Source organism: Liolophura sinensis, chromosome 7, assembly GCF_032854445.1.
Source record: "Liolophura sinensis isolate JHLJ2023 chromosome 7, CUHK_Ljap_v2, whole genome shotgun sequence".
In the NCBI taxonomy this organism is placed as follows: domain Eukaryota; kingdom Metazoa; phylum Mollusca; class Polyplacophora; order Chitonida; family Chitonidae; genus Liolophura; species Liolophura sinensis.
In genome coordinates this window covers 37,142,678-37,159,104 of record NC_088301.1, presented here as the reverse complement: position 1 = coordinate 37,159,104, position 16,427 = coordinate 37,142,678, and the positions used below count along the sequence as shown (strand labels likewise).

The window sequence follows — 16,427 nt, the reverse complement described above, 5'->3', positions numbered from 1 at the left end:
ATGTATATTTTCTTAAATGGCCACCAAGATATGGTCCATGTATTGTTTTGCATGTGGATTGAAAAGTGAACAGTTTATGTTGTACAGTATTCTTGAGATTCACTGCACACATTGTTCAATATTTTCCAATGTATATTTATCAACTTGCTCCGATTTGAATATCAGCCAGTAAAGGAATAATGACTTCGTTCTTCATATTTGATGCTTTGTATAGCAAGGCATTGAGATGATCTATGCCTCTGCACTGAAAGACATTGGGTTACTACATGTACTAGGTTGAGTCACTAATTAAGACACCTTTGGAAAGAAAATATCTCTTGGATTGTATTTTGACTTTTCTCTTGATTGGATTCTGGTATGGGAAAGCTTATGGGAGACAATGGGAAATTGACCTATTAAAAGCCATAATTGGATGCTTACACATTGAGTCATTCAGTAAAATAACTTGTCATAAAAATATCTGTCTATATTTATAGGTCATATTAGGTCTATATGTTAGTTTTTCATATGTGGTTAGCATATATGTTGTGTTTTCATGGTTTGCATACCATAGACTAATCTTTTGTCTGGATGTGCATATGTACATATGTTGTTGGTAATACAAAGGTTTTTCATGTATTAGAAGAGTATTTCGTTCACCGTTTGAATATAATATTTATTGCTTGTTGTGAGAAAAAGAAGGCAATGCATATTGAAGCCTTTTGAACATGTTGAATGGAACAGATCTATTAAGTTTCTTCACAAAACAGATCAGTGAAAAACTTTCACAGCTACTTGCAGCAGTTGAAATAAAGGTGTTTCTAGGAGACAAATACTGATAAATATCTGTGATGGCTGCTATAAAATTTGATTCCGATTTCCAGGAACCAAATCCGACATCCAATAGATAATTGCCTCCTATGATCTACCCCTTTAATGCAAGGAAAACCCTAAAATGAAGTATATATCAGATGAAGGACCATTAAACACTCTTTGGGGAAATGGTTTAATTTTTTTTTTAGAATTTTTCGAACAGAATAAAAAGGTTTTAAAACAGATTTTATGATGGTCTGTAGTGACTCACAGGGTTTCCACGATGTCACATTCTTATTTTTTTTGCTTCAGAAATACATGCATTCATAGATCTATATGTATAGGTACTTAAAATAATGAAATCCAGCAATCTGTGTGAGATAAGTGGCTAAAACCTGATGTGATGTCTCTGCAAAATCTAAAGTTTCAAATGCATTTCACAGGGCTTAAAAAATGATAAATCTAACTATTTTTGTGCAACTTGTTTAATGATCTTTCATGTTTCATTACTTCACATTAGTGTGGGTTCAAATCTAACCATGGAAAGGGAATTTGCATATTCCATTACCCCCACTGCTTGTATTGACAATAAACTCACATGGCCGTATAAGCAGTCTAACATTGACTTGTCTTCCACCAATATGGTGTGTACATCTTTACCTCAAATATGGGAAACTTCTTCAGCAATTTGCTAAAGGTCGGGTTTGCCCTGGGCACTCCGATTTCCTCCCCTATAAACTGATCGCCACCTTATCAGTGACAAATTCTTGAATTGTGGCATTAAACAACAATCAAATATATAAATAATAGTCATATCTTTTCTGGTCCACTGCAGAATCTTGCAGAGTATGCATTGTAACATGTTTAATATTGTTGTACAGGGTACCAAGGTAAAATGTAAATTTCCCTTTACTACTGGCTATCAACTGACCAGAACAATGACCAGTTACTACTACTTGGCAGCAACTGGCTCCAGTTGAATAGTGGATATAAGATCCAGCAATTTGTTTACATGATGTAAAGCATGGAATTCAACAAAATCATATAAATTTCAATAGTTTGGCTTTGTCTTTACTTCATATGAATGTCCACATTGTTATATCAACAGAACTTTAGTAAAACATTGCTACTCCTTCAAACAAATATTAGATGTACATGAATACATCCATATTCGGAAAAATAATGCATATTTAACATGCCATAAGCATTCTATAGACAGCAGATAGAAATAAATGGACACTTTCAAATACCTTCAAAAAATGTCAATTCACAACCTTTTTACCCTTAAGTTACCCAGCTCAAAAACATACAACAATATGGAAAATAGTCCAGAAGTAGAAACTGTGAAAAAGTAAATTTGGAATTTCAGCTACATGAGTTAGGTACATTTCTGCTTATGTTTCAACTTAATTTGTTAGATAAACAAAATAAGAAAGCTGTATTACTATGGCATAAAAATCAAATTAGTTTGTTAATATATTTACTCCGTACAAAATGTAACACTGCATCATTACATGGTTGACAGATTTTTTCAGGGATATATACAAAAATACTGTTTATGTTTTTCACAAATGGAATAGTGCAGTGAATTCTCGGATAGAAAAGAAAACTTGGTTGAGTAAGTACACAAGCATGTAATTTGAGTGGGACATGCATGAAAGAACACTACAAAATTCTGTATGTTCACACAGTACATACACCCACAAAGTTACAAGTTATTTCTTGATGCTATACACATCAAACTACAAACTCTGGTGGATTATTCCATTGGAAGCTATACACTGGTCTGCTGCAAGACTGCGCTAACATGTTCTGGTCAGCACTTTACAAACTTGCACATGGTCACACTTGCTCCTGTTGGGCCTGCATAACAGCCACATTCTCGACACATGCCAGCATGATTAGATTCTGTTTCCTCCTGAATATATCTCTGGAAATGACGCAACAACTTCTTTCCAGCAGTCATAATCTTTTCCAAGTAGAACATCGACCCTTTGGACACCTTCAAGAGCTGAGTATATTCATCCTGAAAATGGACAGTAAAGAGGCATTGTTCAGTTGAAATGCTCTTGCCACAAGTACAAGTGACAGCGAGGCACTGTCATTACAGAAAAATTTCACCCAGTTATCACATCAAATGGGTACGATAAAGCTGCACTTCACTAACACCTCAATTCATCACCACAGGAATCGAACCTCAGCACGAGATGTCATAGCTATGGGCTAGGTTTATTACCCATCTTTTATGGTCATCACTGTATCATCCTTGATAAGAACACACATGACAAATGAAATTTACTTTAATATGCTCTCTACTGATTTAGGCCAGTTTTGGCTCAAAACTGTTCTTCTCACAACTGCCTAAATTGGGAAAGTGACAATTTATGAATAAAACCCATGAACTTCAAAATATCTTAAGAATTACATACCTTACTTCTTCTCCAAAACAAATAGAAAGAAATGATAAAAGGCCATGTAAAACCTAGGGGTTTTGACAGCGTTCTGTGTGTTATTTTCCTAGTAATTGCATGGATTTTCAGAAACTAGACTGTAGGCTCCAATCGCAACAGACGACCAATCAGATAGACTTTACTGTTGAACCAATTGTGCTCCATGTCACATTGTTGAGTGATTGACTAAGAACAGGCTAACCATATTGATACTGATATTTTTGGCAGAACATCCCGGTGTTTGGGTTGCACAGGAATCCATGAGTCCTAAGCATGAGCACATTATGATCCTGCTGTTCTGAAGAAGCTCATTTCTTTTAAACAAAATACATGTACGAATAATTCAAGCCCGAGTGTAAAGTTTCATTTTAATTTGACTATGTACTTTAATTATGAGAAATGTTGAAAGGAATCACCAAGTTAGCAAGAAAGCAAGTAATTCATTTTAAAAGTCCTGTTAAGTCATGTAAATTAATTAAGTGACAAAAATTTGTTATCAACTGAAGTATGCATCCACCCAGCTGCAGTCTTCAATTGGAGCAACTATATCCAGTCACACTGCACTTAACATCGGGTGGACATAAAAAAAATGGGCCGTACTTTGATGCTGTATTGCTCCATTATCCTTTGTTCAAACCCTTTCAAACTTTAGACATTCAAATGGCATGATTTTGTTAATATACTGACCAGTTTTTAAGGTAGTCAGTAGTCAGAGGGTTAAAACTAAAGGATAGCCTCAAAAAAGCATGTTCCGGTGACACACATTGCATCACCTGTGACGAGTAAAGTGTGTGCTGCAAACACAGGTCAATCAAGTGTTTTCTGGAAAAATTGTCTGGCTCTAGTGTCAGAGAAACTCTTCTGCCAGATAGGCACAAGTTTTGCTGAATCAAGATGGTTTTCTAAGCGGCGGACAAGGAATTGATCACCTTTTCAAGTAAAACAAAATAGAACATCATTTTGAAATGTCCGGAACATGTGCTTTTGACTCTGTTTTGATTTTGGTCCCATGAGTAGAAATCTTAAAGGATGAAATTGAAATTTGGTCTGTATACTTAAGACATAATAGCTTTTGAGTGTGTAAATTTTTAAAAGCTGACATAAGAGGGTTTCAGAGTTATTGAGTCTCAAAGTACAGCCCTTTTTTTTTATGCCCACCCGATATATGTATCTTCAAATACATTACCTGGGCTAGAGCTATTTTCAAACTACGGCCTTTCGACACGGTGGCCTGGTCATTGTAACGTACAGCTACCACCCGTGAAGATGACAGAGGCTCATACATAGAAATGATATGGAGAGTAATAGAGTTGTTCTTCAAAAGAGAAAGCATTTGCGGGGTATAGATGCTGCTCTCTACTGTCTGCAACATTGAAAAATGATAATTAGTTAAATACCATCTTCTTCTTTATGTCATGTCATCTTTGTACAAAGATTATGACAACAACAACAACAACAAAAACCCACAGCAAAGACTTGCACATATAATTTGGTGATATATTTTTTAATGTTTGATGCCAGAATTCCTTTCCATATTACTATTATCCATATTTTTATTTGATTTGGGTATTATGCCCTACTTAAGTATACTGGATATATCACTTGCATGTTGACAGTCCCAGGAACTAGTATGCCCAAGCCACGCAGGGCAAACCTCCACACCTGTCCCATTACCTCACATAAAGCTGCATAAAGGAAGTTGCATGACAGTCATGATTTTGTAGCTATTTATTTACCTTTTCTTGTTGTTGTGGTTGTAGCAATTTGTAAAATTTCTTGCTGTCCTATAAAATGTCGTGCATAATTTGCTAAAACTGATTCCTAAAAATAAAATAAATGTTGTGAAAATCAGCAGCTGCCTTTATAACATTTATATCATTTCCCAAAAACTTACAGCATGAGTCCATTCTGTGATTAGGAAAATCATTCTGTGGGCATTAGGTCTGAAGTTAAAGTTCAGAGCCTTCATCAAGGCTTCAAAAGCTGGGTAGTGAGTATTTGAATCCAAGGTAAGGTGTCTCAAGGCACTCTCTAGATCCTTCTCTGAACCAAACATGCTATTAAGAAATAAGAAATAATTCAGATTAAAAGTTGATTTCATTTTAAGATACCACACCCATACATGTAATCTTTTCACTTAAAGTATTATGGTGGCTGGAAATAGAATGTTTTATAGAATAAATTATTTCACCACATAAAAAAAATTGTCTCCAAATAATTTGGTTTACCTTTTATTGCATTACAGTTTAAGCAAATGGATATCATGTACATCAAATACAGTGCCGCTACTGTGGATACAGCTCAGATATGGCTGCCCCTCACTCAGCGTTGCCAAGACATCTGGTCTTGAAGTGTAAGCCTTGTCACCTGCCCAGAATTTAAACCAGAATTATTCAGGTCCAAGCTGGTCAGCCATTGTGGTTTTGTGTTAAGAATGTAGTTAGTGATTTTGGTGATCAACAGGACCATTTGGCAAGCAACAAAATGTTGTGATCATTTAAAATGGCGCTTACTCTCCCCCTAGGGTATGTGTGAGAGCCTGGCTTCGCAGCATGGCACTGCCATAGGTGACAAGGCCGTACTGATCATCCTGGTACTTCATCTTCTTGACAATGTTCATAACACCCTCTGCCAGGTTACTTCCCTTGGCTACACTGCGGTGACGTGAGATTACAAACACTATGTCAGCTGCCTTATCTTGAACGTCTTCTCTCCAGATGTCACCCAGTGATTTCCTCCCACAAAATCCTAATGAGAAAACAGAAACAATTAACAAATATAGCTGCTAAAGCAGCGATGCCGGGATTCAAGCCGATATTGCCGGCCTATACGGTGTCACTTCCGGTTACCTTAATGGTGTCCATGCATAGATTTTCAGCACACATAGAGTACATGTACAGTGCTTTGCACTCAGCCATTTTCAGCTTACAGCTGTGACGGTTGTCTCTCACCAGACCTCCAAATATGGGGGAAGTTGCGCTTTTTCGCATTTTGATCGCAATTTGTGGCAAAACTATATGTTGCTGGAAAGAAATAAGACCAGATTCGTGATCAGGACGTCAAACTACGTTGGGTGGCATGCTTACAAAGTTCGTGTGTTCATCCTAGTCGTAAATGCATTTAAAATGCATGATATAACGTGGGGACGTCAAAGTGCCAAGTATGGCAAATCGGCCTTTAGTCAATTTTTGAAGCACTGCAACTCCCACATTTATTAAGACATTTCGATGATTTTCCACACGCATACGGTACACATAGACCTTTGCACTCAACCATTTTTAGCATTACAGCTGTAACAGCCTTTTGTCATGTGACATGCAAAGATGGGGGAAATAGTGATTTTTTGCGTTTTGATTGCAATTTGCGACAAAAATATACATCGCACAGCAAAAATAAGACCGGATTCGTTTTCAGGATGTCTACGTCGGATAGCTTTTAAAAAATCACCAAATTTAAATTTTTTGTTTTCCCATTAGATCACATCACATGTAATAGTCAAAGCCTAATTTACATAAATATTGTATCCTTTTTCTGTCTTAATAGCCTCCATGGAATGCTTGTTATGTGTGCTAAATTTCAAGTCAATCCGACTTTGCGTTTTGGAAAAAATTGCTGTCAACTATTTGTACTTTAGCCCAAAATGGCTGCCAGATCAGGTGACTCAGGTCACCCAACTTTTCAATCATAAGAGCACATCTCCGAGTCTATCATATAATAAAGTTTCACGCATTTTTGTTGAGATGTTTTAGTTGTCGAAGTTTTTAATGCAGAAGGTTTTGCAAAAATTGCACATTCCAAATCAGCATCCAAAACTGCTTTAGATAGGACTATTTGCTGGAATTGTAGAAGTTATTAGCAAAAAACTGATTTTTTGGTCACATGACATTTTCACCTAATAGCGAGCTTCTCCCATTTTCCACGGAGAAAATTCTCGTTCTCAAACTTAACAAGCCTAGGATTCAGTTCAAATTTCAGTTCATTTGCATCAACTGTTGTGGAGAAGATTTTTTATGGTTTTGATCAAAATCCAAGATGGCCACCAAGTCAGGTGACATAATCTGCCCAAAAGCTACGATGCACAACTTCAAGTCCTACAGACGAACATGCTTAAATTTCATAGAATTCAGACTAACAGTTTTCTCTAGAAATGCATCACAGTTTTGCGGAGAATAATAATAAAAACAAATAATCCGAACAGATACAACAGGGGTTCAAGCTTGAATGGCATGAATCCCTAATTAACTGATGCAGCCTTGAATAAGGAGATGTATGAGTTACCAGATGAAGTGCATTGATATCCCTGGAACTGTGCCTAATTTCTCCATAAAGTAATAAATACACCTTTGCGTTGACTGAAACTAATGTAGTAAAATTCAAATAGTATCAAAACCTGCAGGGTACATGTACGTTATTATATCAAGACTCCCCCCCTCCACTGTTTTGAGGGCCTTTATGGCACTCATTCAGGGTGTCTTACATGCTGTTTGCTGGATCACCTGCCTCCCTGCACACACTGAAAATGACCGAAGTCGCACTCTGGAATGACCATCTATCTTACTTGCAAAGGGGTCATGGTTATCTACATTCAGCTTTCCCCAACCATAAAACTGAGCGATATGGTATATCTGATGTCAGCTGGTCAGGAGTGGAGGAAGTTTTTGATCTCCCTGTTTTGGCTGGGTAATGCACTCTGTACAGAGTGCTTGAATCTCAAGTCGATTTTGGTCTTTAAAATAGTATTTTGAGGAATTTAGAAATCAACAAATGATGAAATTTATTCCTCAGTCAGCATACCAACCTTGTTGATGCTTGCAGAAACGCGGCGTGCAAACAATACACATTACCCAAACTCTTTAGCATACCAAGTTACCTCCATTAATTGCTACTTTGTAATATGGAAAAAATATGAATCTCCGGGATCCAATATTGGTCCAAGTACAGGATGGTCACATGGTACGATATGACTGATTTTACTGGACCACATTTATTAGTAAACAAGACAAGACTGTACTGACCACAAGGCTCATTAACAAGGATTCCTCTTTGCCTGCAGATCTTCACATAAGCACTACTGAGATCACAGGCTAATTGTTTTGGGTTGTCTACGTCACAGTCTTGAGTGATGGAATTACAGGATTCCTGAAACAGTCCAAACAATTAAGAATAACCCACCGTAACCTTGGAATCAAGCAAAAATCCAGTAAAAACAAGCAATTCAAATGAATTACTGTAGTTCAGCTTTAGTTTTGTATGTATGAATGCACTTTCAGGAGCATATAAATGCATTTGAAGGATACTTTTGATGTCAACGTTTAAGAAGTTAATCAAACTTCACAAAAAAGTCCTACACGTAAGTGGCCCTGTAAGGTGGATGAATCAATCAGTCCAGCAAACTGCTTCACTCAAAAAATACTAACCTTTAGGTGAAATACAGTAGTTGCCTACATGCATATACTTGTACATTAGTGATACATTAATGACCACAAGCATAATTGAATTTTTTCCTCACTATTATACAAGAAAAACAAAGAATTTTATCACATATTATAAGCTATTTGGCAAGAAGCAAACATCTAGCATAACATTCAATGACTTCAACACACAGGTAACTGTTTATTCTTTGTGAGTACAAACCATGAACTGTCTTGGGTTAATGTGCATAAAGCATGCTTTCAGTGGTGATGAGGACAGCTGGAAGTACTCCTGACATTTCTTCAGGGAAGATCTTTCGCATGTCTTGGGTACATCGTCGTGTAGGCAGCTGGAGTCACCACTAAGTTCATAGGAATTAAGGAACTTGCTGATGCTTCTTGTCACTTGGCCACTGGGGAGACGGAAATCAGTGCTAGGTTCCCGGTCATTTGTTCCCAGAATGCCAAGTGAATGGTTGAAATGGAACCCAGAAAGATTGATGTACGTGCGTCTTTCATGGATGTCACAACTGAGTTTAATGCCCCATTTCTTGATGTTCATGTCCACTAGGCCACCATCAATAGTCACAGATGTTTGCTCATCTGAGCTCTGCCACGGTAATTCACTGCAATTTAAAAAATACAAACATGATGGATTGTTTTGAGTTTTTTCAATACACTGAACCGTTTTCAAAGAAATAGGCAAGGAAATTGTTCAAGTACAAAATGGCCATAAGTTTGTCCAATTTGGACATAGGGGTCAGAACTCCAACATGATCTGTCATTCGTTTGGTGAAGCCATGTACCAAGTTCTGTTTTAATACAATGAATCATTTTGAAAAACAAGAGCCAGTTAACCTGGCTTGTTTGGTTTGTGCTATCAGAGTGTAATATGCTGTCTTCATGGTGACAATAAAATTCCTGTTTTAAGCCTCAACAGGATGACTTTACTTGAACGAAGACAAGGGGAAAATATTTCTTTTGATTGGTGTTTTACACCCTACTCAAGAATATTTCACTTATCCCACAGCTGCCAGCATTATGGTGGGAGGAAACTGAGCAAAGCCCTGGGGAAACCCATGACCATCCGCAGGTTGCTGCATGAGCTCCCCCTGTACAGATCAAGAGGAAGCCAGCACAATGGTAAAATAAATCCATGCAACAACCACCTATGGAAACAAGCTTACGTAGGGATCGGACTTTGATCCAAATGAACCTTGCAACGGTTGCTTAATCTGATGGTGGTAGATGGGCTGAAGTAAGTGATACTTTCTCTGGAGGAAATCAGTGCAAATTTCCCGTCTTTGAAGTCAGCTGCTAGGAGATGTGAGCATTTGTCCAACTTGAACTCTATAAACACAAAATTAAAATATTTTTTTATCTAGTTGAAGATATCTACATTGTTCTTGTATGTGACGCATGGCTTTAGAAATTGTTAATTTCAGATAACAATAAACTATTTTGAAGACCATTAAAAACAATCCATTCCCACATATTTTCCTTATAAGAAACAAAGATGAACACTAACAGGGACAAGTTAACATTTTATAAGTGTAACATTGTAACTTTGTAATACACTGACCAGGCTCAGTTTTGCTTGTTGCAATGGCACTGGGATGGCATGACAGAGGAAGAGTTAATAGCAGTATGATGTAAAACAGAGCAGATGCTTTTATACTTAATAGTGATTTAAAACAAGTAAAGAGTTCAGAGAGAAGAGGATTGAAAACAAAAAATGAGGCGTCAGGTGTGTCCTCAGTTGATTTTGGATTAACTCAAATGACCTGGAAGTCTGTACAGCTGACCATCAAATGTGTGGACCAGATTGTCTCCAAACAGGATACCGTTGAACGAGAAGGTCTTCCAGGCCCATTCCCTACGCATGTAGCGTGGGATGTTCCTTGCCAGTGCAGTGGCAATTGCACGTGCAGAATGGCTCACCCGAGGAATGCTCTGAAATAAACACCCAAACCATTCTTCTAGCCAGTCAGAACTGAGATTTATTTATCTGTCTAATTATCTATTTCATCAAAAAGTTTTAAATTATAGTTTTTTAGGTCAGTGGGTGGTCAGTGGGTGTAAACCACCAATAAACTTCTCACACAAGTAACATACAGATATGCAAGTCTAAGTTGTGGTCTTCAATAAATGTTATTCAAACAGCCACATGAGTCCAGGCCTGGCAAACAGTCAGATTGGGGGAAACTACATCCCCGTCCAAGGGCAGGTTTCAAGCTTCAATCCTTTAAAACTTAAGTACAAGAGAAAACCGTTCAACCGTTTAACAAGATCCCATAGGAACGCGAATTTCATACTTGCCAACAACTGGTGAAACAAGACAAATTTCAAGACAGACAAGTCTTCACTACATTAAATTTAAAAACTTTTCCTAAATACCCCTTAGTTCTGGCATACTGTGTTAAGGATTTGGTTATTCATTAGTCTTTGATCCCCCATGTAACAATTCACGTTATGGGAATATAAGCTGCCATTAACAAGTTGGGTATATCTATGAAGTTCACAGCATTTGTGATTAAATACAATGTACATCAACCTGATAATATATCCATTAGGTGAGGTTTTGTTTGGCTATTTGGTCAATGATTCAAAAATCTGCGACCTATTCGGATGTGGTTAGAAGCTGAATATGAACCGATATCATAGGACACGGCCAATTTGCTTATATTAAGAAAACTTACCAAAAACTTTTCCCAAATAAATGGATGGGAAACATTGAAGGATGTCTTAGCTTCTCTTAAGCGTTTCTCAATCAGAGGCATGATTTTTCTTGCAAATGTTGTCCTTGTAAATGGAGGGCGCTGTTTCTGTAATGACTTCAGATACTGTGGTATTCTTTCAGACACGAAGTGTATTATTTTTTCACGAATACCAGAATGTTGAAGAATATGTCCTAAAAAGGAAATAATATGAGCAAAGGAATTATTTTGCAATGACAAATATAGTATGATTATCAACACCTGACAGCGACTTGAAATATAACTTCTTTCAACCATTTTCTCAGTTGCGTAAATAAATATCTATGTACTGTGCATATATTTGCCTTCACTAAGAAAAATCTTTACATCAGGTGAAGAAAAGTTCTGACAAGGATAACAAATATAAGAACAATGTATTTTTATGGAGGCATTTCATTCTAGTTATTTCAAAGACATAATGATTGTCACTGGCATAGTTGTAGTCAAAATTGTGATGTTTGTAGCTCGATGTCAACAACCGTAACTCAATATCATTTATCAAATGATTGAGACTGCTTACCTGGAAACGTATCATAAAACCTAGCCTTGAGCTCTTCACGGTATGCCTGTAAACGTCGATGTACCATCACCACCACTTCACCCAGAGATTTTTCAGAACCAGGTACGGGAATTTCATTCAGATGGGAAATAACCTTCAGGTAAGTTGCTTGATGTAGGTTTCCCCAAGGTCACCCCATGTCTGAAGACCACAAACAGCATACATGTACATAATTATCAAATAGGATATTTAATCTGATAACAAATGAATATTACAGCTATGAGTGTAATATGCTGACAAAATTTCAGATTAGATATTATGGGATTAAGATGACATTTTGCTCTCTATAATGAAGAGCCTGGAAAGACAGGAACCTGTGTCCTGTCCAAATTATAGCCTAAGATCTACCCTCTTCTGTAACTTCTGTCAAAATTTTTTTAACAATGCCAATTAGATTTACCTGGGTCTAGCATTACAGACATCTCTTATCAATGAATTGATGTTTAACAAGAAGGAAGAATCAACATATGATCATATATGAAACTTCATTTACACCTGACAGCCTTATTGTTAGTAATAGAATATTATAGGCAATACAATTACATGTAATAAAAGGAAAATGATCTATACAGTAGGCTACAAGCATGTTTACCAACATTACATGTATAAATGCAGTTAAAATTTATATAAAGTATCACCACATCATTAAAGAAGAATCAAATAAATACATTAAATGAAAAAGAACCTCAATCAATTTGGATACAAAAAAATAGCACAATAGCTGTAAACGTAAAATGTAATATATATTACCTTATTTACACCAGGAATTATTCTGTCTGTGAAATTTCTCTTGAAGTTGGACAAGGGACAGTGCCATAGCATCTGTTACTGTTATAAAGGTCTGATTGATCCTGGACTTGACTTTCTCAAAAACCATGCCGACCAACCTCTGGTTTCCAGGATATATCATTGCGAATACGTCATGCGACGTTATTGCTGCTTTCCACGATACAGCCTCAGATGCACTCTTTTCATCTTTCTGAAAAATAACATGTAGTTCATGAAAATTCAACTTTAATATTAACATGTTTATTTTGGGCTAAATGTAAACTTTACATCACTGGAAAGAGAATAACACAAAGTTTATCTTAGAAACTCAAAGATGCAAATTTGCCCCTGAGTTTACAAGGTCCAAACAGAAACAATCTTGATAAAAAATAACAAAAAGAGTAAGAAAGTGTAATTTGATCAAGGTGAAGACATGTACCAAGTCTTAATTCAGTTTAGAAGAGAGAGATGTACGGTTTGACACTTTACATGTACTTGTACATTACATGTAACATTTATCATTTAGAGAATGATTCTTCTTAATTCAGAAGAATTATTATGAGAGATATTTTTCTCACTCACCTTTGTGTGAGTATCTTTAGCTCTAGTTCTGTTGGGCTGATTAATTTGCCATTGACAATGGTGGTCTTTATGTCCGGTTGTTTACTCACAATCTTTATGGTCGGTAATGTTGTATTATCAAAGGAAAATTTAAGATCTGTCTTTCTCGATGGAATAATTTTGTCTGAAAAGAAATGGAAAGCAAACACTAATGAAGCTGAATTTAACGTATTAGAAAAATTCATTTGGCTATATGGCTTAATCTTGTCATTAATGTCACCTCTTCAAATTAATCAACAATTGACACGCCTTCATTGATAAAAATCATCAAATTGCAATGTTTTCAATTCACCAGAGACAAAGGAGGACATTAAACCATCTGGAAACCACTGGCTCCAAGAGTGAGTGAGTGCTTGGGGTTTAACGTCGTGTTCAACAATTTTTTCAGTCATGACGACGAACGAATCCTTAGGGTGTATGTAATGTACCTCCTTGTTGCAGGACGGATTTCCACCGCTCTTTTATCTAGTGCTGCTTCACTGAGACGACTTACCGAAGGCAAGTAAGCCGCCCTGCCCGAGCCATTATACTGATACAGGTCAACCAGTCATTGCATTGCACTATCCCCTTCATGCTGAGCGCCGAGCAAGTTGGCTCCAAGAAATTAGTATCATGATCAAGCTGATTCTAATACTCCGTGTTATAAATAAGAAGGTCTGAATTCCATATGGATTAACAAGTCCTCTACGCCCATTTACTGTAAAAGTAAAGACAATATCATACACACAAAGTTAACATTCCTCTGTCAACTGAGTATTAAAAGAAATGGATTTCCACAGCGGATACTTCACCTTTCCTTTCCAGTCATAGTCCAGCGTGTAAGAGACTCCATTGTTAGGCAAGCCCCATTTTAGAAGAGAATTCCCCTTCAAACTGCCAAAGCTGTTAGAAAAGTTAGTTGAAGAAGACATCTTATCGGACAGAACAACAGTCATACCTGGAAAAAAAAAGAAAATTGTATTTACATTTAATACTTATATATTTATTGGGCGTTTCAGCCGTTCTCAAGAAAATTCCACGTTTTCCATGGTAATGGGTTTCATAGATAGAGGAAAACAGGCAGCACCCATTGAAAGGCAAAACAAGCTTGGTAACAAATAAATGAATCTAATATACAGGATATTGTTCTAAGCAGAAAACTGGATTTCAGCATGATGTTGTGGTAGGGCAAAATGGGTACCCTTATAAAGCTTTACAAACCTGCTTTAAAGCTGAGTGAGAGTATACTATCAATAGTATGTATATTTTATAGTACAACAGTCTATAATGAAAGAATTACGTTGGTATTTGTGGTTGATCAGTTCCCATATGCAGTTGGTTTCAGACTCTATCCCCAGAGATGATTTGTCCTTCCCCTCGCTTGAAGCTGACATTTAGCGTACTGTTGATGGGTGCAGACATGATGGAGCGATAGTAGGAGAACTCCTTCTCTCGCACAAAGTTCAGGGAGATGTTGAGTTTCCTCACAGTCTCCTTACTTGACAGCTGCCTCAACACAAAGCCGTCTTGCACAGTAACCTTTAATGGCGATTGGAAGAACTGCGCTGCTGTGGTGAGTTTCTTGTCCAGGTAAGTACTTTCCACATTTGATTGAAACAACACTCTGTGTTAACAAAATAAAATCATGATGCATGTTTTCAAGGGATATCTAATATACTCGGTGTCGAAGACCAGCAACTTTCACAGTTAAATAATGTAGTTCAGATTTTTCACCATCAGACTGGAATATTAATATAGAACTAAAAATCCTCTGATGACCATTAATGTGATGAATATGTCACGATAATACAAACATTATCAGTTATATGGTTACTTTATTACCAAATGCAGAAATACACTGAATCAGTAATTTTCACACTGAGCAAGGAGAATTTATCCTGCAAAAGCAACACCTACTCAGCATAGAAAGTATTGACAAACACCTTCAATGATGTCAATGGTTTTCATAACCGAACAATGAGAGATAGCCTAGTCAACAAACGCAAGACACAAGCATGGCCATTTTTGTTCAATGAAAATTGTAGGTACTTTGTCTGATGAGGTATTAACAGTACAATGCATTATGCATGTTGATACTCAGAAATATAGAAATTCATGACTTTTGCCAAAATCTTTATGGACTTATGATGACAATTCACGAATGGGACATGTACTGTTCAGATGGTTCCATGACCATGGAAACTCTGACTAATGCACACACAACCACCAACGACTATTTATGCCACCTGGGATTTTAGGATTTTTACATTGCTCACACATAGACAATATGCATATAAAGTGAAGAAAAATGCACTCACCTGCTACCTTTCTGTATGGGATCAAATCCACGCAGGTAGTGGCCCCATAGCCTGATGTCATGATAAGTACCAGCACGAGGGTAAGTGATGTTAGCCGACAGCTCTGAATCGCCAGGGCCTGATGCCATTGGTTTGCGCTTCAGGCTGAACACAGAGGAAATCTTCCAATCGTCTCTATCCATAAAACTGACAATAGGGTCATCACCCTGCATGATCTCTTCTCCATCACCAGATTTCTAAGGAGAAAAGGAGCACTAGTCAAAAGGTCTATGTTCACATAGAAATTATCTAATAATTAAAAGTAATTTTTGTAGGTAATACAATTCCATTTCACCTTCAAAACTCCGAATATTTTTGTTTCATTTAGTAATTAAAGTCAAATACCAATCTTACATAATCTGACATATTCAAAGTTTTACTTTCACCTTAAGGAAAAGAGACCAAATCCAAACTCACATCTTCAGCTGTGGCCTGGAAGACTTCCCCAATGTAGGTTGCAGCCTTCTTAAGTTTGTCTTCATACTTCTTAAATGTTGAAGCAAAACCATCCCAGGACCTTTTACCACGACCCTTCAAAACAAAACTCACACAGATGTAAAAAGATGTTAAATTAACTATTTAATTACAGTGTAAACACAAAAATATATAGGTTGGAAAATTCTTTACGTACCTTTGATCCTGTCTTCAGGTAGTTTATCTCCATGTCACCATCCAAGTTAAAAACAGTTCCTTTCATCTTTCCATCAACATCCATTGTGAACTTGTTCACTCGA

General features: G+C 36.9%; 1 protein-coding gene across 1 annotated transcript; it reads right to left on the bottom strand.

Annotated features, from left to right (window-relative positions):
- Positions 1-1,837: 1,837 nt before the first annotated feature.
- Positions 1,838-12,943, bottom strand: LOC135470586 (apolipophorins-like). Its single transcript, XM_064749612.1, has 11 exons — positions 12,719-12,943; positions 11,930-12,109; positions 11,353-11,564; positions 10,438-10,606; positions 9,841-10,003; positions 8,877-9,279; positions 8,258-8,381; positions 5,756-5,990; positions 5,137-5,299; positions 4,429-4,605; positions 1,838-2,818 (listed from the first exon to the last, which is right to left on the bottom strand). Exons 2-11 carry the CDS (start codon positions 11,994-11,996, stop codon positions 2,609-2,611), a joined length of 1,923 nt encoding a protein of 640 aa, XP_064605682.1. The 5' UTR covers positions 11,997-12,109; positions 12,719-12,943; the 3' UTR covers positions 1,838-2,608.
- Between the last annotated feature and the right edge of the window lie 3,484 nt (positions 12,944-16,427).